At 34.1% G+C, this 24,345-nt stretch overlaps 2 protein-coding genes across 4 annotated transcripts; one reads left to right on the top strand and one right to left on the bottom strand.

Annotated features, from left to right (window-relative positions):
* The first annotated feature begins 11,580 nt into the window (after positions 1-11,580).
* Positions 11,581-14,996, top strand: LOC130986852 (E3 ubiquitin-protein ligase CCNB1IP1 homolog). 2 transcript variants are annotated; one of them, XM_057910389.1, is made up of 9 exons: positions 11,581-11,826; positions 12,595-12,733; positions 12,831-12,903; positions 13,144-13,189; positions 13,318-13,348; positions 13,474-13,729; positions 13,823-13,986; positions 14,192-14,438; positions 14,755-14,996. In XM_057910389.1, the coding sequence occupies exons 2-9, from the start codon at positions 12,664-12,666 to the stop codon at positions 14,756-14,758; spliced, it is 891 nt and encodes a 296-aa protein (XP_057766372.1). In that variant the 5' UTR covers positions 11,581-11,826; positions 12,595-12,663; the 3' UTR covers positions 14,759-14,996. The 2 variants fall into 2 exon arrangements, with proteins under 2 accessions (XP_057766372.1, XP_057766371.1); XM_057910388.1 differs by having other exon boundaries at positions 14,162-14,438.
* LOC130986851 (NADH kinase) lies at positions 14,868-18,791 on the bottom strand. 2 transcript variants are annotated; one of them, XM_057910386.1, is made up of 5 exons: positions 18,575-18,791; positions 17,130-17,375; positions 16,815-16,895; positions 15,390-15,541; positions 14,868-15,321 (listed from the first exon to the last, which is right to left on the bottom strand). In XM_057910386.1, the coding sequence occupies exons 1-5, from the start codon at positions 18,659-18,661 to the stop codon at positions 14,952-14,954; spliced, it is 936 nt and encodes a 311-aa protein (XP_057766369.1). In that variant the 5' UTR covers positions 18,662-18,791; the 3' UTR covers positions 14,868-14,951. The 2 variants fall into 2 exon arrangements, with proteins under 2 accessions (XP_057766369.1, XP_057766370.1); XM_057910387.1 differs by having other exon boundaries at positions 17,130-17,382; positions 18,575-18,783.
* Between the last annotated feature and the right edge of the window lie 5,554 nt (positions 18,792-24,345).

Here is a 24,345-nt window from a genome sequence, read left to right as displayed (position 1 = left end):
TTAGCACATTATACAGATGTGTCATGTGTCATAATGCGAATATAACTATGGGCGCGAATATTTTAATGCGTACGCATGAATAACCTGCATAGCAACGTGAATATTCATACAATGCATAGAAGTCAAATGCATCATCTACTGAATTTAAAGTTTGGCCTACATATGGCTTCAGAGAATCATCACAGATTGGTAGGTATGAAAGGAAATTGTTGGCTTGGACATGGTTGTTTTCAGCACCTGTAAAATTCCATTATGTCATCTACTAATTAAATTTGTGTAAACATTAAAAATCAAACGTATCAAGTATCAACTGATGGATCAAACATGACCAAACAATTTATAAAATACACCTGAGTAATATATTCAGGAACATTATAAAAAGTTGTTTTCATTAAACAAAAACTATGTGAATTACAACGCAATAATATGAACAACATAATTGACGTAGCGGTGAAAATAATATAAACACATACATCTATTTTCAAAAGTTGCTAGTGATCAATTTCAAGTAGATATACGCAGAGTGCAAATAATTATTCAACTATACAAATTCATTTTTGATCTAAAATTAAGAGCAATATCTGGAATAACTCATGGAAGTCTAACATCGGGACATAACTACATGGCTATACGATTATAATAACTATGTCATCTTGCATGAATCATATTCTACTTTTGTACGAATAAACGAAATCTGATTTCAGCTTTATATACAACGCGAATCTTGTAATGTAAACAACATATTTGAAATAAATTTGATAATAAGCAATTTCCATGATGGGTAAGGAAGAGTGAATATAATTATTCAAATATACAAATTAATTGTTCATCTCAAATTATGAGCAATATCGTCCAGAACTCATTGATGGCAGATTTATGGGAATAAATACATTAGTAATCAATTAGAATAATTGTGTACTTTTGTACGAACAATTTTCAAATTTGTACGAATAAACTCTATGTGAAAATTCAGCACACAAATTCTCCAATCAAATAATGAATGACTTTCTGTATACAAAAAAAAAAAAAAAAAAAAAAAAAAAAAAAAAAAACAGACTGCGTTCCTTCATTGTCCATATGAATAATGAGTAAATTCTGATTTTGCTAGTGCAGAGATCGTCACTTTGGTTACTATTATGATTTTGCTTGGAGTTTATGGATGCCAGAGAAGTAATGGGGTTTGCGTTACATTAGTGAATGATTTTTTTTTTTGATCGAGAAAAAATTAATTTCATTAGAAGAGGTACCAGAGGTACCCAAAAAGATCTTACAAAACCGTTTTGATCAGCTCATTAGAGCACCAGCAAGAAAGATCCATCTCCTTTCCAACTATCCCGAAGATCTTATTCCAACACCACGTTCTAATTTTGATCTCCGTGACGATGTTCTTTGACTCCCATTCCATACGTTCAAACCGTTTCTCATTCCTTTTCTTCCAAAGAATCCAAACACAACAAACCCAAATAGCAGACAATAGCTTTGTAATCTTTTTTTCTTTCCCGAAGCAAGAAAACGTACCAAAGTGACTTGAAATTAGGCCATAATAATTACTTAAAACTTGAAATTACCATTGTATCCTATTAATGAAAAAATCGGCAGTTATATTAATCAAATGAGTGGAGATATGTCCGTTGATTTGCAAAGATCCATTGGTGTAGATTGGTTCTTAATTTATATCTTAACTCTAGTTCTTATTTTAGCCTAACCCTATATATATATATATATATATATATATATATAGGGGATGTCTAGAATAAAAACACTCTTAAGTGTATAAAATATAAATGATTTTCAGCCCTTAGATCATCAAGATCTACGGTTGATTCGTAACCCTGTTGGATGAATTCGTGGTCCTGGGTTCGAATCCCAAAGGTAGCAAAAAATTATTTTTCACAATTCGTAACCATGTTTGATGAATTCGTAACCCTGTTGGATAAAATTTGTACATTAAAAAACATTTATATTTATATTTTAAGAAGTGTTTTTACCGTAGCCCTCCCATATATATATATATATATATATATATATATATATATATATATATGGTGTGGTTCTAGAGAGAACTACATTTTTTGTGAGAACGTGAGAACCATCAAATCTAATGTATCAATTGTAAAAATTAATGCATTCGCTGTTAAAATTAATGCACTCAAAAAAATAAAATAAAAAATTGCTCCCTTCAGGACTCGAACCCAGGATCTGCATTTATCCAACAAGATGATGCATCTACCATAGATCTTGATGATCAAATGGCTAAAAATGGTTCTCCGTTCTTCTTTTATTTAGTGGTTCTTTCTTGAACTTCTCCCTATATATATAGGGAGAGGCTAAAATAAGTAAACTTTTTAAGATATAAAATAAGAATCATTTTCAAACCTTAGATCATCAAGATCTACGGTTGATTCACCATCCTGTTGGATGAATTCATGGTCCTGAGTTCGAATCTCAAAGGTAGCAAATATATATATATATATATATATATATATATATATATATATAGGGGAAGGCTAAAATAAGAACGCTTCTTAAAATATAAATTAGGAACCATTTTCAGCCCTTAGATCATCAAGATATACGGTTGATTCATCACCTTGTTGGATAAATTCATGGTCCTGAGTTCGAATCCCAAAGGTAGCAAAAAAATTATTTTTCGCAATTCATGCCTTTATACAGTTTATTCATGCGTGTTATACATAAAATTCATGCATATTTGCTGGTTCGTAATTCTTAAAATAAGGGTGGTTTATTGAATAACCGCCCCCTATATATATATATATATATATATATATATATATATATATATAGGGATGGGCTAAAATAAGAGTCTTTCTTAAGATATAAAATAAGAATCATTTTCAGCCCTTAGATCATCAAGATCTACGGTTGATTCGTAATCCTGTTGGATGAATTTATGGTCCTGAGTTCGAATCCCAAAGGTAGCAAAAAATTATTTTTCACGATTCATATTTTTATACAACGAATTCATACGTGTTCTACATAAAATTCATACATTAAAAATTGCTCTTATTTCTTATTTTAAGATGTGCCCTCACGGTAGCCCACCCCTATATATATATATATATATATATATATATATATATATATATATAATATTATGAAATACAATTTGAAAATATGAACTCAACTATTGGTGTGAATTCTTAAAAAACGAGAAGTATATGAATCATCTAACTTTAAAATAAATATGTAATTCTTATTTATAAATAATTGTTTTCGTACAAAAATAATTTAATTTCAATTTCAACATATATTATTCTCAATTACTTAAATTTGATCCGGTTGCGTGCCTATATTTTTACATTACATGTAGTATTATCTTTTCATTCATTACATCACTACAAATACATACATTTATCTCTAAAATAGATGTGATGAGATGTGTATTTACAATATGATAATATCATTTTTGGGAATGATCACATATAACCTTTTTTGTTAAAAACATAAGTTTTATAACCCTAGTTTATACTCCCTCCGTCCCGGCTTTTGGTATCCAGTTGAGAACGACACGGGTTTTAATAAAGTGATTGATGTGTTGTGAGTGGAATAAGGGTCCCACATTTTATGTGAGAGTTAAAATAATTAAAGTGGAGTAAGGGCCCCACCTACTTTTACCAAAAATAGAAATGGATACTAAAATGTGGGACGGCCAAAAAAGGAAAGTTGGATACTAAAAGCTGGGACGGAGGGAGTAATAGATAAGTTATATAGCCATTTTAAGCCTAAAAGACTATAACACCCTTTGACTTTTTTATAACTTCGAGTACTCGATGGCACCATCGAGTAATGAAAAAAATGAAGATTTTCTACAACACTATCGAGTAATCGAAGTACTCGATGGTGTACACGATGACGCCATCGAGTACTTGATGGCGCCATCGAGTTACACCATCGAGTACAAAAAAGTCAAATGGTGTTATAGTCTTTTAAACTTAAAATGACTATATAACTTATCTATTATTCCCTCCGTCCCATTAGTAGTGTCCCATTTCTTTTGGGCACAGAGATTAAGAAGTGTGTAGAAAGTAGATAAAGTGGGTTGGTGGAAATTATTTAAATATTAGATATAGAGAGAGAGAATAGTGCCATAAAGGGAATGAGACACTACTAATGAGACGGCCCAAAAAGGAAAGTGGGACACTACTAGGGATGTCAATGCAACCCGAAATCCGTGGGCCGACCCGAATAACCCGACAAAATTAGAGGGTTAGGGTTGAAAAATCGCAACCCGAAAAAACCTCCAGCCCGATTAGCCCGCACCCGACTAACCCGGAACCCGATAGGGCTAGCCTGAAAATCCGATGGGCTGGCCCGGTGGGCTGACGAAATTGTGACTGATGCATCCAGTTACAACTTCTGCTATGTTTAGATCTATGGTATTTGCTTATATATATATATATATATATATATATATATATATATATATATATATATATAGCCTCATTAAAAAAAGTGAAATTAATTAGTTAGAATATATATGTGTGTGTGTGTGCAATCTCATTAAAAAAAGTGAAATTAATTACGGATTTTTTGTAGAAATTGATTATTAGTATCTCATTAGTTAGAAATTAATTATTAGTATCTCATTTTAAAGTGATACCATTTTTTTTTTCTGTCAATGAGACGTGCATGGCAAATCCACTAATTATTCAGTAATAATCCAGATTGATTCTAGTGCATTGATACATGTTAAATTTTACTATCTCATTTTAATATAATTTTGTTTATGTAATCTTGAATATCTTATATTTTTGCATTTCATGCTTTGCTATATAATTTATATCTTTAATATCTATGTATATTTTATACATTATACATTATATCATTAGGAATAATAAAATACAAATGATAATTTTATTTTTACGCCTTTAACCTGATTAGCCCGATGGGCTAGCCCGAAACCCGAAAGTTTAGGGTTAGAGTTGAAGATTTACAACCCGAAAGAATCTCCAACCCGATTAGCCCGCACCCGACTAACCCGGAACCCGATAAGGCTAGCCCGAAAATCCGATGGGCTGGCCCGATTGACATCCCTACACACTACTAATGAGACGGAGGGAGTATAAACTAGGGCTATAAACTTATGTTTTTATGAAAGAGGGCTATAATAAGATTTTCCTCTTTTATTATTTTTTTTTTTCTTGTTTGTGGCCAGCAAAAGTAATCCAACGACTGATAATTGATGTGTTCCGGACAATTTCCATGTTGTCGGAACAAAAAAAAAAGGAAAAAAAAGAAAAGAAATTAAAGATGATAGTCTATTGGCGTTGTTTGTCTAGAACAAAGAGAGTCAATCAAAGGGGTTTGAAGCGTAGAGATGTAGGTCGACAGTGGCGGTTAAGTCCACTGTTGTTCAACCGTAGAAGATGGCAGCGGTGTTTTTTGTTGTCACGACGGTGACGGCTACTCGTCGGAGTTTGGTGAGCGATAAAGGCGATATCTTAAGGATGGAGCTGATTGGGGAGTTTTTCCCCTTCTGTGAGAAAGAGGGTGCAGAGAGACAGAGGAGCCGCCGGCGCCGGCGAATCTTTGAGAGAGGCGCGTGACGGAGCCTGAGTTGACGGCGACGACCGCGACTTCCAGAAGGCGAAGACGTTGCAGCGACACAAAGTTTCTCAATGAAAGAAGCGTAATGGTGGTTCGTCCTCAAAAGGCACGGTGACGAGAAAGAGGAGGACAAAGGCGATGGTTGCTCGTTGGAATTCAGAGGCGGCACCATAATTCTAAAGGGAGAAATTAGGGCTCGATTTTGGCGTGTCGAGCGACTGAAAAATTAAGAGGAGAAATGGGAAGAAGAGAAAGGAGTGTCGGTCTGAGATGGAGCAACACCGGCGGGAGGTGGACTAAGAAAGGGGAGCGATGTCATGTGTGCATTCCTGTTCGAATTGAGAGAGAAGAAAGAGAGAGAACGGATGGGAGAGGCAGAACGAATTCCACGCCAGAGAAGATGTGCGCGGGTGAAGAATGTTTCTATTAACGTGGATTTTCTTTTTTTTTTCTTTCTTTTTTTATTCCATGTGTATTGACAGCATGGGAATTGGTTGGAAAAAAACGTCAATTATCAGTTGTTAGATTAGTTTTGCGGGCTACAAACAAGAAAAAAAAATGGAATGATGGGTATTATTTTGTAATTATCTTTACGATGAGATATTTTTGAGAAAACGCTCAAACGATCGCACCCTATATATATATATATATAGGGGGAGGCTAAAATAAAAACCAAATTTAAACTATAAAATAAGAACCATCACAGGCCCTTAGATTTTATTTATTAAACGGACAGATTTGCAATCTAATTTCCTTAGATAATTAACGTCATATTAGGTATTAGGATAGAAAAGTAATTTTAGAATTTTAATATTATCGTTTCCTTAAATCAAGGGATTACTTTTAAGTCAATATCTAACATTCCATAGATACAAAATTAATCTAACCTATACGATCAAGGAAGGCTGCAGATTAAAAAATAAATAGTTCAGTAGTATATAATGCTTCTAAGTTGCATGAATTATTTTGAATTAAATAAATATATGTATTATTCATTTAAATTTTTATAAAAATTCATATGATTATACTCTATAATTCATCACATTTTAGACATATTCCACTTTCGGTATTGGACTCGTTAAAGATTTTAGGATAATTTGTTATTGGATTCGTTAAAAGACTTTTTTATATTGGATTCATTAAAAATTCATACATAAATAAAAAATAATTCATACAAAATAATTCGTACGAAAATCAAAAACAATTCATACAATCAGAGTCGAGGCTAAAATAATTCGTACGAAAACCAAAATAATTCATACGTAAACTAAAAATAATTCGTACATAAATAAAAAATAATTCGTACGAAAATAAATAATTCATACATCAATAAAAAATAATTCACGCCGCCTCAGCCCCAGTTGAACGCAGTCTCCAAGCCACTTTCAGCAGGGTTGCTACGCTCCCCCATCACTCCAGTTCAGTCGGACGCCATCAGCGCCACCCTGCGTATATCTTCCACGCCTCCTCACACCAAGTCTCGTCGTCGTTCATCCGCACACTACCTCTGTTCGCCTCACCTGCACATAGCATCGCCGCCAGATCCAGACGCCGAGCAGCAACGTCGCCACCACCACTGGTAACGCCTCATCACACCAGGTCTTGTCGTCGTTCATCCGCGAACCACCTCTGTTCACTGCTCCTGCACATAGTGCCGCCGCCAGATCCAGACGTCGAGCAACAGCGCCGCCACCACCACTGCTCAAGAGTTGCGATTCAATGAATTAAGGTTGATTGTTGGGTTTCTGAAATTGTTCCCCCAACTTAATTAATGTTGCGCAGTAATAGGTATAATCCCATTGAAGACGGTAGGGGTGGAAAATCGGGTACCCGCGGGTACCCTACCCGCAAAATGCGGGTACCCGCGGGACGAAAACTGCCGAAAACGGCACCCTCACCCGACCCTCTTCCCCGATGCGGGTACCCGAATACCCGCAGCGGATACCCGCTGCGGGTATGAGGGTACCCTCACAGTCCCGCAATTTTTTTTAATTGTAATTTTGCGGGTTTTTGGTCCCGCTGGAGGGTATTTCGTCCCGCGAGAGGGTATTTCGTCCCGCGAGAGGGTATTTTGTCCCGCATTTCACAAAAAAAATTGAAAATATCCTTTCTATTTCATCGATTATCCATAAAACCTGTGACGAATAAATAATAAATAAACAACTAACAAACAAGCACAATTTTTCAGGGTATTTAATTTTAATTCTATAATGTTATTTAATTTTAATTTAATAAAATTAAAATTATTTGCGGGTAATGCGGGTATCCGCGGGTATACCCGAGGGTACCCTCTACCCGCAATTTTTGAGGATGCGACACCCGCACCCGACCCTCCACCCGAATTTTGCGGGTATCGGGTACCCGATACCCGTGCGGGTATCGGGACGGGTGAGGGTATACCCGATACCCGCAACCCGATTTTCCACCCCTAGAAGACGGTGAGTGAAATTTTAAGTTTTCGATTATACCCCTCGCTTCGTGAAATTGTCGTTGAATTATTATTTTTAGATGAATCACGCTGAATTTGAAATTTTAATCAGGACCATTCATTTTTATAAGATCTAGGGTGTGTATTTGTTCCTATTTTATAGTCTAAGAGGAGTTTTCTGTATAGCCCTCCCCTATATATGTATATATATATATATGTATTTGATTGGTTATATATAATAAAATATATAAATATAATAGACGTGTCCTTTATGAATCACACCCTATAAGTTTTGAAAATCCGTATCCCCGCACCCGAATCATATCGCTCCCGCACCCCCCCTCTCCCCCGGCACCTGTGCAACATAGTTGGACGGTAGCGTCACTTATTCTTCTTCTCTTCTTTCATCACAATTATCTTCTATTTAAGTTTCTACCTCCAACTAAAATCCTAAAGATGATAGAAATTATATTAGAAAATATAGAATAATGAGAAAAGGCAGTTGGAAGTGGAAGCAAAACATCAAAGAAGAAGTGTGCGAGTGTTGGTCAAGCGGTAAGGGATTAATGCTTGAGGCCAAAGGTCTTGGGTTCGATTCTCTTATGATGCGACTTTTAATTTTTTTATTTAATACTGTTAATTATATATAAAAAAAAAAAGCGAAGCAGATCCAAAATGAAGGCTAAAGATTATAGGAATTGGATTAGAAAATGTAAGTGATGAGAAAAAGTAGAAGAGCCGTGAAAAGGGCCTTTCATTTTGTAAAGAAAAATGAATTAATGCAGAGTACAATTGTCAACAGTTCAAAAAAATCGTTGACCGGGCAGGTGCACTGGCTGCACCTAGGGATGGCAATGGATCCTGGACCTGGTCCAGATCCGCAGATCCAGATCCTTTTTACAGGATCTGGACCTTGTAAAAAATGGATCCAATGGATCTGGACCGGATCTGGATTACTCTTAAGATTTGCGGATCTGGATCTGGAGCAAAAGTTTTGAGACCCAGATCCGGTTCAAATCCGGCCCACGGATCCGATTATATATAAAAAATATATATTTTATTTTATTTTTATCAAACTCTACCTTAAAGATCTATTACTAATCTAAACATCTATTTTCATAAATAATGTATATAATTCTATTAAAAATAATATTTTATTTTATCTTAATTTAAATTTTATTTGTTGTTGTTGTTGTTATTATTATTATTATTATTATTATTATTATTATTATTATTATTATTATTATTATTATTATTATTATTATTATTATATCTTTTATTTATATTGATAATATTGTTTTTTTTCAATGTAAAAATGGAAGACACATTATTCCACTGTTGCTGAATATTGTGATGAAGATAGAGATAAAATTGATTGTAATGATATGATAATTAATTTTTCATGCCTTTTTATATATACAATTAAAATAAGTGTGTATCTACTAATATATTATTTAGTACTTGAATATCATATTCTTACTTATTATGAAATTTTATACTAATATTTTTATATAGGTTATGATTTAATATTTATTTTTAAATAATTGTTGATACTCTAGATAAAATTCGATTTTTTTAGTTAATTCAAAATTTATAAATATTTTAAAAGAGTAAAAAGTATGGATCTGGATATGGACCCGAGACCCTGTGGATCTAATGGATCTGGGTCTGGATCTTATTTTTTTGGATCCAATAGATCTGGACCGGATCGGGACCTAAGTAAGAAAATTCGAATATGGATCTGGACCAAGCAGGATCCGGTCCAGATCCGGCCCATTTCCATCCCTAGCTGCACCACCGATTTCAGTTAAAATGGGCAACACTATTGACTTCCAAGTGTTATAAATACTCCACAACATATTATGCTCTAATTAAAAGTAGACTAAGATGGTATTTGGCTAAATTTAAGCTCTTGAAAATAAATTATAAGTTGTTTAAGGATTTATAAGTTCATTTTAAATGTTTGACAAAATAAGCTCTTAGAGCACCCGCAGTGCCTTACCCGATCAAGCTTACTCGAGTAAGCTTGGCATCAGGTAAGGCTACTGCAGCCACGCCTTACTCGAGGCCTACCCATTCTATCGGGTAAGGTCTGATGCCCAAATTTGATAGCGCGTGTTCCATACGTGCAACATTTAAAAAAATTCTAGAATTGAGTTTTTTTAGTTTTAATTATGTCATTTAGTTTTTTTAGGATTTTAAACGAAAATTCTAGATAGGAATTTTAGGATTTTAATTATGTCATTTAGTTTTTTTAAGTAATTTTAAATTATGTCTTTAGTTTTTTTTTAATGTAATTTGTAGGATTTTAAATTAATGCAATTTAAATTTGAAGTAAATTGTATTATTTAAATTTGTGCAATTAAAATTAAAAGAAAAATACAAAAATCAAAACTAAAAAGATCAAGTAAGCTATCAAGTCACCCCATTGTGGATACTGAATGCTCTTAAACAGCTTATAAGCTGTAAAAATAAGTACTAAGAACTTATAAGCTTTTCAAAAATAAGTTAATCTACCTCAACTATTTTCTTATTATCTTATAAGCAACACTCATTTTACAAAAATAAATCGAATATATTTTTTTTATTTTCATCATATATCATTCTAATTTTATCTCTCTAACTAAAAGTTCACTTTTTAACTTATAAATTCAATTATCCAAATACTTTGATAACTTATAAATTATTAAAAAATTATATTTTATAAGCTCTTGAAATATCTCATAAGCTATTTAAATTAAGCTTAGTCAAATAACCTATTTAAAATAAGGTTAGATTAGAGGGTGTTTGGCTGAGCTTATAAGCTCTTCAAAGTGTTTGACAAAATAAGCTCCTAAACAGCTTATAAGCTGTAAAAATTAAGCTCTAAGAGCTTATAAGCTCCAACTCGAACTTATTTTCCCATTATCTTATAAGCAACACTCATTTTACAAAAATAACTTAACTATAATTTTTTTATTTTCATCATATATCATTCTAATTTCATTTTTCTTCGATTTTCTCTCTCTAACTAAGATTTTCTCTCACTAACTAAAAATTCTCTCTCTAGCTTAGAAGTTCATTTACCCAAACACGTTTACAACTTATAAGATCTTAAGAAACTACATCTTATAAGTTCTTAAAACATCTTATAAGCTCCAAGAGCTTATAAGCTCTTTAAAATAAGCTTAACATATAAGTTATTTAAAAGTGTTTGGTAAAATAAGCTCCTAAAGAGCTTATAAACTCTAAAAATAAGCCCTAAGAGCTTATAAGCTCCTCAAAAAATAAATTCATCTACCCCAACTTCTTTTCTTATTATTTTATAAGCAACACTCATTTTATAAAAATAATTCAATTATAATTTTTTATTTTCATTATATATCATTTTAATTTCATTTTTCTTCGATTTTCTCTCTACCAAAAATCTTCTCTCACTAACTAAAAATTCTCTTTTTAGTTTATAAGTTAAATTATTCAAACACTTTGACAATTTATTACTAAGAAACTACAACTTATAAGCCCTTGAAACATCTTATAAGCTCTTCTTTAAAATAAGCTTGTCAATCACCCTCTAAGTACCGCTTTTTCAGATTATCATTTTAAATCTCAACGGCTCGCCAAAATTCTTCTCGTCTTTGCCGCGTAATCTGCGATCTCGCTCCAAGTCGATAACCCTGCTTAGTGCTTTGATTTTTCTCTTCGGATTTCGCATTTTCTCTGCGTTTCTGAATTCACCGTCTGTTTCCGGAGTTGAAAGGCGATTTCATTTTATACACGGTTTCACTATCCAATTTCTGCCTCAATCTGGATTCTATTTGGACAACTGCTGAATTCTGTGTCCAAAGCTCGTAAGTTTCCAGAAATTTCTGTGATTCAACTTCTGGAATTTAGGAACAACAAATAGCCATTGGTTAATTGCTTGTTTTTTGCTGATTTATTCGACCACAATGGAGGTCTCAGTTGAGAACCGTGCGCGATAAGTTTGAAATTGATTTTCTTTTCCTGCAGAATTTGTTTCAGTTTATATGTGAACAATAACTATTGAGCTTTACCTTTAATTTTTCTCGTATATTGAGAGCTTAATCTTCACGACTTCTTCCATGTATTACTTTGGTAGTGCAGCAACACTACGTGTTTCCAAGGAAAATTTGTTAATAAACGAAGATGATGAATTGCTCATGATCTTTTTGATTATCTTTTGAGCTTCTTTTCATGAGTTTTTCTCCATCTATGTTTGGTATGTCGAAATCTAGGAGTTTTGTTTTGGTCAAGCATGCAACTTCTGCTTTGCAGTCAGAGAGGGATTTTTATGTAGTACATTGATTGATGTCAGATCTGTGTGAAGTAGCTACGTATTAACCCATTATTTGTTTAAACTAGGAAATGCAAAATGCATTTTCCTCTTAAGTTATTTGTAGATGCAACTACTAGGCCTTATCACAATTCAGGATTTCTAAATGCAGAGAGAGAGGTATACTATACAGTTACATGATTAAAAATCCAACTAAGTCTACATTGACTAGATATTGTTGCTATTATGTTTCCGTAACACTTAATTATAAGCTTAAGTCTTGAGTAAGTTTTTGCTATTCTTTAGTTAAAATTAAAATTTTCAGGTTTTCGATAGATTGCAAAGTTGAACTCAAAAGAGTGTATTGTTGATTAATTCATTCTGAAACGCTGAAATGAGATGCAATGCTTGCTGGCGGGAGTTGGAAGGGCGAGCCATCGCCACCACCTGTGGTCACGTCTTGTGTATCCAAATATGAATAGATTAATTCACATACTTTTTATACCTATCAACTTCTTCATTTTGATGTATTTTGTTAGATTTCCTTAATGACTTTCGAAGGCACCGAAGATGCCGGTAAGATCCTCAGCAATGATGGTTCATGTCCTATTTGTGATCAAGTGCTCTCTAGAAGGTATTGATAACAAAGTGAAACTTGTTTGTTTTATCTCATGTCTGTAATTTCCAAAATGATAAATTCTGATCAAATTATAGACTGTAGTTGTTCTGTGATTAATCAGAAGTTTTTACCCATACTCAATCTTATATTTCCTCTCTTTTTGTGTCTCTAATTTGTAGATACGTATAGTTTTTTGGTTACCTATGGAGTCATTTGGTTTTAATTGGTCTGAAATATCATCCTTTTACTTGTCAGTCTTATGAAGCCAATGGACATCAATCCAAATGATGAACAGGCCAATGTAAGGAAACTCTCCGACAAAGACACTGTCTCTTAATTAGTTTATCTGTTTGCGGTCAATTTAACCTTTCTGAAGTTAATATCATATGAAATACACAACATTCCATGACTAGTTGCTGTTTCCTGCAGATGGCCATGGTGGGAATATCTCCTCAAACATGTATCCTTGACAAGTCAATCTGGTGCAATGTTTTGTTGATTTATTATTTGTTCTGTGTTGAGATTTATTGAAAGGCTGTGAACCTAGTTCTTCCTGTAATCTTGGTATTCCTTAAAAGGTCCAAGTAATGAAGTCCTCGTATAGAAGTATAATGTTTTATATTGGGCAAAGAGATTTGGAGATGCAAGTCAAGATGAAGAAAATAGTGGCTCAGTATCGGCAGAAATATGAAGAAATGCAAGAGAAACTTACACAGAAAGTGGAGGAGGCTTATGGTGCGTACCAGAAAATGGGTAAGAGGTGCCAGATATTGGCTCAAGAGAATGAGAATCTGGCGAAGGATAAACTGGAACTGCAGGAAAAGTTTTCAGAAAAATGCAGGTCAATCTACTGCACTTCTTCATGATATACCCTGCACTCTTCTTACTTTATCCATGGTTGTGGTCACTAATGATGATCTTATTATCACTGCAGGCAGAAAAGGAAACTCGATGAAATGTACGATGAAGCAAGAAACGAAATTGAGTCATTGAAGCGCTCAGCAATTCAGCCAGCAAACAATTTCTTCTCTAGAACAGAAACTGATCTGTTCTCAGATCCAGCCAGAAGGTTGGATAACAGAGATTCGATCAGGACAGGTAAGCCTGTTTCACGCCATTTCCACTGAAAGAGATATATACATGGCTCTGCTCTACCCTGATTTTTAAAAACGTAACACAAAGTTCTAGTTGATCTCTTGAAACATACCAATCAAGGCTTAATTAATAATTGTCATACTCTTCCAAAAGTACTAGTCCGACTTATCTGTGGCAGATTGGTCAGCTCTCACTCCTGACACTCCAGGGCCAAGAGATGACATGTGGTCGACAAGACGCAACAATTCTAACTCCACATTTGACATGTCTGGTGGCTCACCTGCGAAACAGTCGGCTATTCCTGCTGAAACTGGTAATCGAGTACCAAGTTCTCACCCTTCTTTTGGCACTGGAGTTGGATCACGCCCAGCAAATCCTTCAATGACTCTGAGGAATCTTATCCTTTCACCTATAAAGCGGCCCCAACTCTCCCGTAGTCGACCTCAACTGTTCATGTAAGTCCAGTAACTGCTGAGATATCCAGCTTTACCTATTGGTGAATAAGCTATAAGCTGGTTGTTAGTGGACTTAAGAGTTATTGCACATTCTTTTCTTGGGTTTAAGTCAGTCGGAAAATTGCACCTGCTGTAGGTAAATTTACTCTGATGTGAAATATCTTTGCTTTAGTTTTCGATAATGATAAACTTTAGATAACACTCTTGATTCCGGTCCCAAGTACTGTTATTGATGTATACGAACCAATCTTAATTTTTGTTGATTGAAAAGTATTAATTCTGCTCTGCTTACCAGAATCTTGGTTGCAAATGGCAGGTGATGCTACATTTGAAAATGAAACTGCAACGGCTTTTACACATGCACCGTGACACTAACGTAGGAGTAACTTGTTCAACACCCGATCGTCGTGAGAGAAACTAGAGCACAAATTAGGATACGCAACATTGTGATTTTCATCTGCAAACTACTTGTGGAAAATCGTACATTTATAGTATGTGTATGTATATGTATATTCATTCGACACGTGATAACAAATGGGGTGACAAATATACTTTCAACTGCGGAGCCCTGGAAGATAGTTCTATTGTATCTCCAAGCTGAATGGAATGGACCACATGCGAACCATCAATAAACAGGAGCCCCTCTCTACAAAACCAGGAGATATCCATCGTTTCGTATGATTTCACAAACCCGTGTGTTAAGTGTGAAGAATCCCCTGCAGAAATGGGCTCCCTCACCAAATACTGCAACTCCCTCGATAAAATGGGCATTGTGAATCCACCAGTAGAGTGCATTGCAGCCGTTGATCCAGCGCCTGTTGACACTCTGAGGCCACTTGATCTCGAGTGATGTAGAGAGGAGGGTTCCCCATCTTTCTTGATCCTATATAAGCAATAATATCAATTACACAGTTTGTGTGGTTATAAAAAACCAAAGCAGTTTTTCCCTACCTAAATGAGAATCGAGAAACTGCTGCAGGACATGGATGTGCGAGTAGAATATCATTGAGAGCATAGGTTGGAATAGGCTTTGAGTTGATAGTAATGGCCATCCGTGATAATTCGGATGGTTCAGCGCGATTCTCAAGGATACCATCTACTACCTATGAAAACAAAAACACATTCCTTATTTATGCTGGGAACTTAAAAGTTTCCTCACAAGATGACATAAACTTAGATCCTTTCTTTACACAAGTCACACAGCTGCTCTTACTGAATCAACAAAACATGGCAAAGCAAGCAAGGTAACATTGAGAACACTTGACTATTATATTAAACCTATAGAAGTTAACATCATATTTAGGAGGTGTTTACTTTTCATGATTGATAAGATACATGATTGAGTATTTTATCCTCATTACTAGGATATCTTCAATCCACCCTTTCAATGAGATATATATCAAGCAAAATTAGCTCAAATGATAGAAATTATCAAAGGTCTCGAGATATCCCAAAGTTCCAATCCATCTTAGTAAACAATGGATTAGTCTATACTATTTTTATTTATCTAGACTAATCATCAAAAGTAAACGCCCCTTAAGGAACTATATGAGTTTTTTTTTTTTTGAAGAATAAGGAACTATGAGTTATGAGTTCTTTTTATACATAAATTAAATTATTAGAAAGATCAAATGTAACAATAGGATGATAGAAGAATCATGAATTGCAAGTATCAAGTGTTGCTTTACAGTCTATCACGCATAATTTTAACAAAGTTACACTAAATTAGCCTACAAGAAGGCTCGGTTCACCACTTTGCAATCCTAGAATTGAACAAAGAAAACTCACAAGATCTAGTGGCTGGCTACATGTTGAGAATATAAGAATAAACCTTCCTTATTATTCTTCAATGAACTTTACAGTCAGCTATAATATCTCTAACAGATTTGAAAACTATTGAAATGGATATGGGTACTCTGCGACAATCTCCAAAAGTAAACTCGGAACCAGTAAAGCTAAATACCTGTTTCTGACTGCCCAATACATCTCTGAAACCAATAATAATAACATGAAGTACTAAACATGGACATAATCCAATCCTAGCCAATTCAAATACCTAAGAGACACCCGTTTGCAGTTCAATCTTTGCAATCCATACCCCTCCATCCCCACCACCGAAAAGGATTAAGAAAAAAACTCACAATTTTCAGAGCACATAAAATATAGCATGCCGAGGAAAAAAAAAGTCAGGTCGGAGTTCTTAGAAACCAGTAGCTATACCTATACACTTAGAAAGTGCATCGAGAGAGGCAAATTTCTTTCTCTACATTATTTATGTTAATTTCCAAAAGTATCATTACTTGATCAAAAAGTCACTTTGATTACCAGCTAGAAGCCAAAGTTTCAAATATACAAATGGTTCATGTGACACCTAACCTGTTCAAAGTTGCTGGTAGTGGAAGCACAAAGATATCCAGTGCTCCTTGTTGCATCAAACTCTTCACTGAATTCTGCTACCTAAATACATAACAAATTTATTTTGTATGAAAACAATTAATGTTAAAAAAGAAACAATAATAGGAAATATCATGTTAGTGGTGGTGGTGGTAGTAGTAACTACAAAAACAGCTTGTGATAATAGCGATGCCAATTATAGTTTAAAGTAGACTCAACAGATAAAGATAAGGTATTAGAGATAAAAGAGTCAAATTAAGTCATCTAGCAAAGTAAGAAGACAGTGAAGTTAGTTACTTCTTTTGGTTGAGTGGGATCAGAATTTACTCCAAGAATTGGGATTGAATCATCCATCAAATGGCTTGCTTGTAATAGTGTGCCATCACCTCCAACTGTAATGACCAGATCAACATCAGGGATAGGCTCAGAAAGATCACCACGGAAAGCAGTTTTCCATTCAACGGATTTTTTCTTCAAAATATTCTGGCAGAAGTTAATGGCATTTTTGTGAGCCAACGTCCTGTTATATAAATATCTCAATACCTGCAATCTCGTCAGTGAATAAAAGCAATGTCAAGAGTGGAATGAAGCATTTGAGGAAGTTTTTACTACAAATGTAACGGCATCAATTAAGGAACTCAATTCTCTCAAAACACAATCTCTAAAAGTTAAACATCCAAATGGGCAGGCAGCTAACAAATAAATGATTCTAAATAACTTTGCAGAATTTATCTCTATTCATCTAAAGTTCTCCGTAATAGCTCCTAATAGAATATCAGACCAAGACGAAGCAGACATATTACTTTCATACTCCTTCCGTCCCTTAAAATTATGCATTTCTTTCATTTTTGGTACGTTCCCCAAATATATGCGCTTCCTATTTCTGGACTCCACTCCACACATAATTTGACAATTTTATCCTTAATATGGAACTCTTTCTCCACTATTAATACACTCAACAACTTTCTCAACCACTTCCATGCTTAAGTATGAGGGAAGGAGAGAGTAATACATTACTTTTGTTCATCTGCTAATCTAGTGACATACTCACATCATGATAACTCAATCCCGCATGTTTTATGTATGAAACAGATCAACATCAGGACCCATGATTGTTCTGACTCATAGCAACTTTGGAAAAAGTGTGCACAATGCAGAATAAGAGTAAAGAAAGTGAGGCCACTATTATGTGATTCTAACAAATTACCAGCTATAAGCATCAAGTAAAAATGATGATATACACTCTATCGCACAGCTTAAATACGAGTGCAGCGGAATGTGGGCTCGTGCAAATTATTTCAAAAGTATTTTGTTCACTCCGAAGATTGATTCTTGAATAAATAATAGTACTAATATATAAATACACACACACACACACACATATATATATATAAGATAAAATCTTTAGAGAAAAAATATATGTAGATATATATCTCATCCATCCATGGGAATTGCTATATGATTAGGTTCCGCCAATTTTCGTAATCGGGTATCCGGCAGCTTCCGTCCAACACTCCACTGCTTATACCAAGCCATCAGCAACTAATTCTCCCAAAATACCCCGAAATTAGGTGTGCAATGCACACTCAAAGAAGAAATGACGCGATAACAACTGTAGGCGGGAAGTTTGAAGAAATATTTATTGAATAATTATCCCCATAAGAGAGTGAATCGCAGCTCAACATCAGCTTCAATTGAACGGTAAACTAACAAAATTAGAGGGTTTTATAAAGATTGTATACCTTGTGACGGTTAGAGGTGGTGGTGGTTTCATAAGATGGATAGACATCAAAGGGCTTCAGCAGCAGCAGCAGTCGCTTCCGCACCATTTCTTCCCTCTCTATGTTTCAGTTTCTATCACTCAGGGCGGGAATGGTATTGGTATGGATCGTCCAACAACAATGTAACACCGCTTTAATTCAATGTTTTTTTCAGGCTTAATTACCTATAGATTTTTGGATTCACATTCTAAATTTAAATTATATAATACTCGCTCCTCCTACTAAATAAACTCTCATTTCATGTCGAGCACCAAAACTACAAAAATTAATAAAGGGGTTGTAAATGAAATAAAATGATAGTGATAATACATTTAATTAATTTTCTTAATTTTTCATTAGTAAAAAAACATTGACACTCAATTAAAAAGAGATAGTTCATTTCGAACTCACTTATATTTTTTTCTTTATTAACTTATAATCATTTTCTATTGACTGAATTTTATATATATATATATAATATGAGTAATTAAATTAAATTGTTGCTACAATTTATAGAATGTGAACACAATAACTAAATTGTGCTGAGTAATTATATTAATAGGATTTGAGCCCAAATATTCATCTCTCGAGCTGTGAGTGTGATTTAGCAAATTCATTTTCTTCTTATTAGTGTCTCTTATTTGCTAGTTTTTGCAATCTGACTTAAACTATTTCTATTTTGTTCTTTTGTAGTTGAGCCTGAAGGATCATTATTGTGAGGCACATACGACCATGTCAAATTTGTTTTCATGTCTTTGATTCAATGAAGTTGATCGATTTACATCATGTGATCAGCTGAGCTTCGCATACACCTACTTGAAGTTGAGAAGACTGAATCCCGACTAGCCCTTCTACTCCCTCCGTCCCCCAAATAACTTCTTATAGTATTTCTTTTTGGGATATCCCTCAAATAATTTCTTATCTATTTTGGGACATTACCTCACCAGTAATATTACTTTATTTATTCTTACTTTTCAATCTTCCACCATTGTCAATACTAATTATAACATTGTTCAATACTAATTACTCCATCCGTCCACAAAGATTGTGTGTTTATTACTATTTTCGTCCGTCTACAAAGATTGTGTGTTTTCCTTTTTTAGAAACCTCCTTTATACTTTAAACCTCATTCACACTCAATATTTACAAAATACTCACTCTTTACTTTTATAATTGGGTGGACCCAATACTACCCTTTAACACTAAAATCACATACTCCCTCCATCCACCAAAAATAGTCCTAAAGGTGCGGGCACGGGTTTTAATATGTATTGTGAGTGGAGAAAGATGCCCACTTAAAAGTAGTATTTATAATGATAATTAATTGTATTGTGAGAGGAGAATGGAGCCCACTATGTGATTGTAAGTTTTCAAAAATGAAAATGGACTAATTTTTGTGGACATTCTAAAATGGCAAAACGACACTACAAGAAAGTGTGTCGGACAATGACGAAATCACCGACGACGGAAAGTTTCCGTCGCTGATTTACAACAATTTCTACGACGGATTAGGGATGAGAAATCTCACATTGAAATTAATGACGAAAATAACGACAAACTTTGGCGCGAATATTTTCTGCCAATTTAATGACGGAATTCCCGATGGTGTCTCGACGGTTACTATTACCAACGGAAAGTTTCTGTCAATGATTTAATTTCAATAATATAAAATTAATAAATCAGCTATATTTACCGACAGACGCGTGTCCGTCGGTAATACCGACATATGATTTTCATCGCTGATGTGGAAATTTTACAATAACTAAATTATTTTTTTTAACGACGAAATATAAATTTGTCGGTGGGCCCTTATAATTTTGTGGACGAAGGGAGTATTTCAATTTTTTTATTAAAATATGTGTCCTTCACACCGCCACACACTCTTTGTGGACGGAGGGAGTATAACTGTAACAGCCCGTTCTTGGAAAAAATAAAATATAATAATTGAAAGAACTATTTAGAATAAAGGAGGTTGATGATATAAAACAAGGTTGTATTACGAGAAAAATCTCAATGATTCAAATAGGTTTACTTTGCAGCTCCTTAGAAAAAGAAATGGGAAAATAATGAGAAAACTTGACTGAGCTGGATAAACTTGACAACTTACCCTTTTAAATGTGTTATTCATAATTTGAAGAGACAAAATGAAAGGCATTTAGTGATGCCAATCAATTGATAATATTCAAACTCACAGGATCACATAAGTTTTTGTTTCGTGACTCTGATCATAATCAACGATGGCTTCATTAATAGAAATACAAATTAAGAGTCTAAACTCAACAAGATAATACTGCACCATATAATAGAAGTTCTTAGTTTAGGGGATTGAAAGACAAGATAACAAGCTAGTCGTTAGCGGAAGCAAAAGACGAAGTAGAACCCTAGCCTCAACTCAACCCCATCTGAACCAATCGATCAACCTGAAAATATTTAAAAATATTTTAGGCTAGTGTACTCAGTGGGCTATGCATTTTATAAATATTTTATGAAATAACCAATGCAGTTTATCCAATATCACAATCATAACTCATAAAGTTTTAAAACAAAAATCCACTTCTAAGCATGATAAAACTTTTTTTCATTAAGTGGCGCGCCATGTAACGTTTGATTGTTACTAACTGCTTATGATCCCAGACCTCTAGCCACCGATGGATCGCTTTCTTTTCTCCCATTTATCAATCTCGGGACGCACCCGGTCAGATCAATAACCATAACTGTGCTTCGGAACACATCCAGACAAGCACCCTTATAACGCCTCTTAGCTTTGTTAGCGCACGATGGCGATCAACCCATCGAGCCACTAACCTTGTGTACACAATCCTCATTTAACGTGTTAGGCCAAATGAGAATCTCGATCGATGCTTATGCGAGCATTAAATAATACAGAACGCACATAAAAATATTTATATTGGATAAACAAATAACTTTCATGAAATATCAGAGCTTATATAACTCAAGATACATTTGTAAAATAAAGCCCACCTTAATTGGACAAAGTCCGAAGTCAAACGTAATTCGTCTCGTAAAAGCAATGCTAATCCTCTTGGTCAACTGAGCCTACAAGATAATCTGATCTTAATAGGTCTCGTGATACTAGCCTTTAGATAATAGCAAAGCGAGGCTACTAAGTTCAAATTCGTTATGCCCGGTTTGTATTTTTTTTAAGCCTTAATCATGAAACTCACATTCTCAGCTGAGGGCACCAACAATACCCTTGCTTGGCTTTTCTTGAAACTTTTAACTCGAAAATAATTTTAATGCATAAATATTTTTCTTTCAAAGTCACAATATAATTTCATAAATACATTAACCAAATAACATATAAATCACATTCAACTATATGCACATAATAAAATTTTGATGCATTTTCATTCATCAATTCATGAATCAAATATGTCATGAATTAATAATTTCTAATTAATCTAACTTGATTGTAATCTCATATAAACAAGTAAACCCATTTTCAATTAAGTCTAATAATGGAAAGCCCAAATTTAACAAATTGCAAAGGCCCAACACATTTTCTTTTCAATTCCTATTCTCCCTCTCTTTCACCTACTCACACACATTCTCACAAACACACACACCAAAACACACACAGACGCACACACCCAGCTGCGCGCCGCAGCACTCCCTCTTCTCCCTTCTCTCTTCCAGCAGACGACAGCAACGCCGACCTCCGGCAGCCGCCGTCGCCGCCACCCCTGACCTTCCTCTCCCTCGCCCTTGCTCTCTCTTTCTTTCTCACCTTTCCATCTGCGATCTGCCGAGGCCCCTCTGCCCTGCTACATCCCCGACTCACGCCACACACACCAACACTCACAACAAGAATCAAGCACAAAAAGTTTAGAGCTTTAACAAGATTAAGAGGTTTCTTTCTTTTCTGCAATGTATTGTTTCAATTATGTCATATGTCTCCAATCTAAAGTGTAAAGGTTTGAGGTCCTTAAAGCTTATGTATGTTCTTGTGTGGCTGTGTCTGTATATGCTGTGTGGGGTTATGATCTTTAGAGCGTCGAGTCATAGAAATAACCTCATAGGTGAGTGGAATGGAGTCTGTTTCTATTTGTTGTGTATCTGCATAGAATTCATGAAAAATGTATGTAGTCTGATATGGTTTGAGATTGTGTAAAGAATAAATGAAAGATGTTTGTGAATGAATGATACTGGTTTCGATTGCTTCTATTGATGAAATCGGCTTTGCTGTTTTCTTGAGAACTCAAAGATTGTATGGATGGACAGGTTCATGTTCTGATATTTGATTATAGGGTAATAATTGAATTGGACGAGAGTCTTTAAATAGGAGAGCATGACAAACGTGGATAAATTTCTGTCCATGCTTCATATCATTTTTTCAATCATGAGAAGAAAATATCTGCTGAACTGTTGAAGAAGGTAACTGATGAAATGGTGCGATTGTGTTGCAGAAATTAACAAAGCAATTGGGCTTTTGAAATTTAATAAAAGCTGGGCTTCAAAATATATAATTGGGATTAGGAAATACTAGATGTGCCTAACAATATTTGGTGTTTCTTTTGATTTGAAAAGTTTACTAAACAAGGCTCGTTAGTTGTTAACAACAAATGGGCTTCATTTAAAAAAAATAAGGCCCAACACTATGATAATTAAAGCTCAATATTTCTTTTAATTAAAAACTAAATAAAAAAAATCTCGATCTAAACTTCACACTAATCGCATGAAATAATTCATATATTCACATAATCTAGCGAGTATGCAATGCACAACAATCAAGTAATTTGATTTCAAAAGCTTTTGTAAAAATAACTTTTTATTGCAATTAAAAACAAACTTCATTTTCAGGCGTACATCAACGTAAAATAAAAAATTTTAAATTCTTCTTGAATTTTTGAAAATCTCTTTGTTGGAATTTAAAACGAATATATACATATATATATATATATATATATATATATATATATATATTTTTTTTTCCGAGCATAACTACCAATAATCCAAATTCAATAATTACACTGAAAGATTCTATTGGGAAAAGTCAGGGTATTACAATAACACATTTTCTCCACTATTAATACACTTAACAACTTTTCTTTCAAACCGTGCCGTCCCCTACTAGAAAGTTATTTGGGGGACGAAGGAAGTATTTGAATTGATTTGGGACGGGGTTCATTAATTAGTGGATTAATTGATTTAGGATGGGTCCATTAGTAGTAAATGATAGTAAATGTAGAAAACAAGAGAGGATAATTGTCCAAAAAACATAATAGGAGTTTATTTCAAGAACAATTTTTTAAGGGTAAATAGGAGTTTATTTCGTGTACGGAGAGAGTATCATTTTTTTATTAAAATAAATTTATTTAATCTTTAATGTTAATAAATATAGGGTTATTGTACCTAAATACATGAATTTTGGGTCCATTTTGATTTTTCCCACGAACTTTGAAAATTGTCAAAAAAAAAATACACGAATTTTAGCTTATTTCGTTTTTTCCCACGAAATATATTGTTATAAAAAATATTTAAATAATTATTTTATAATTAACAATAAATACCGCTTCACTTGAGATTAGGCATTTGAAAGTTTCTCAATCACATGATCATGTGATGAATATATTTCAGGTTATTAATTAGATCGGGAAATGCTAGTAAGAATTATACAATTGGGCGATAGGTAACCATAAACTTTAAGTCAAAATTGAATATAAAATGGCGTCGATGTGACACAAGTCTAATCAAAACATCGTCGTTTTTTATTACGAAATACTCCACCCGTC

The sequence above is a fragment of the Salvia miltiorrhiza genome, chromosome 5, assembly GCF_028751815.1.
Source record: "Salvia miltiorrhiza cultivar Shanhuang (shh) chromosome 5, IMPLAD_Smil_shh, whole genome shotgun sequence".
NCBI lineage: Eukaryota > Viridiplantae > Streptophyta > Magnoliopsida > Lamiales > Lamiaceae > Salvia > Salvia miltiorrhiza.
This window is presented reverse-complemented; position numbering and strand designations above follow the sequence as displayed.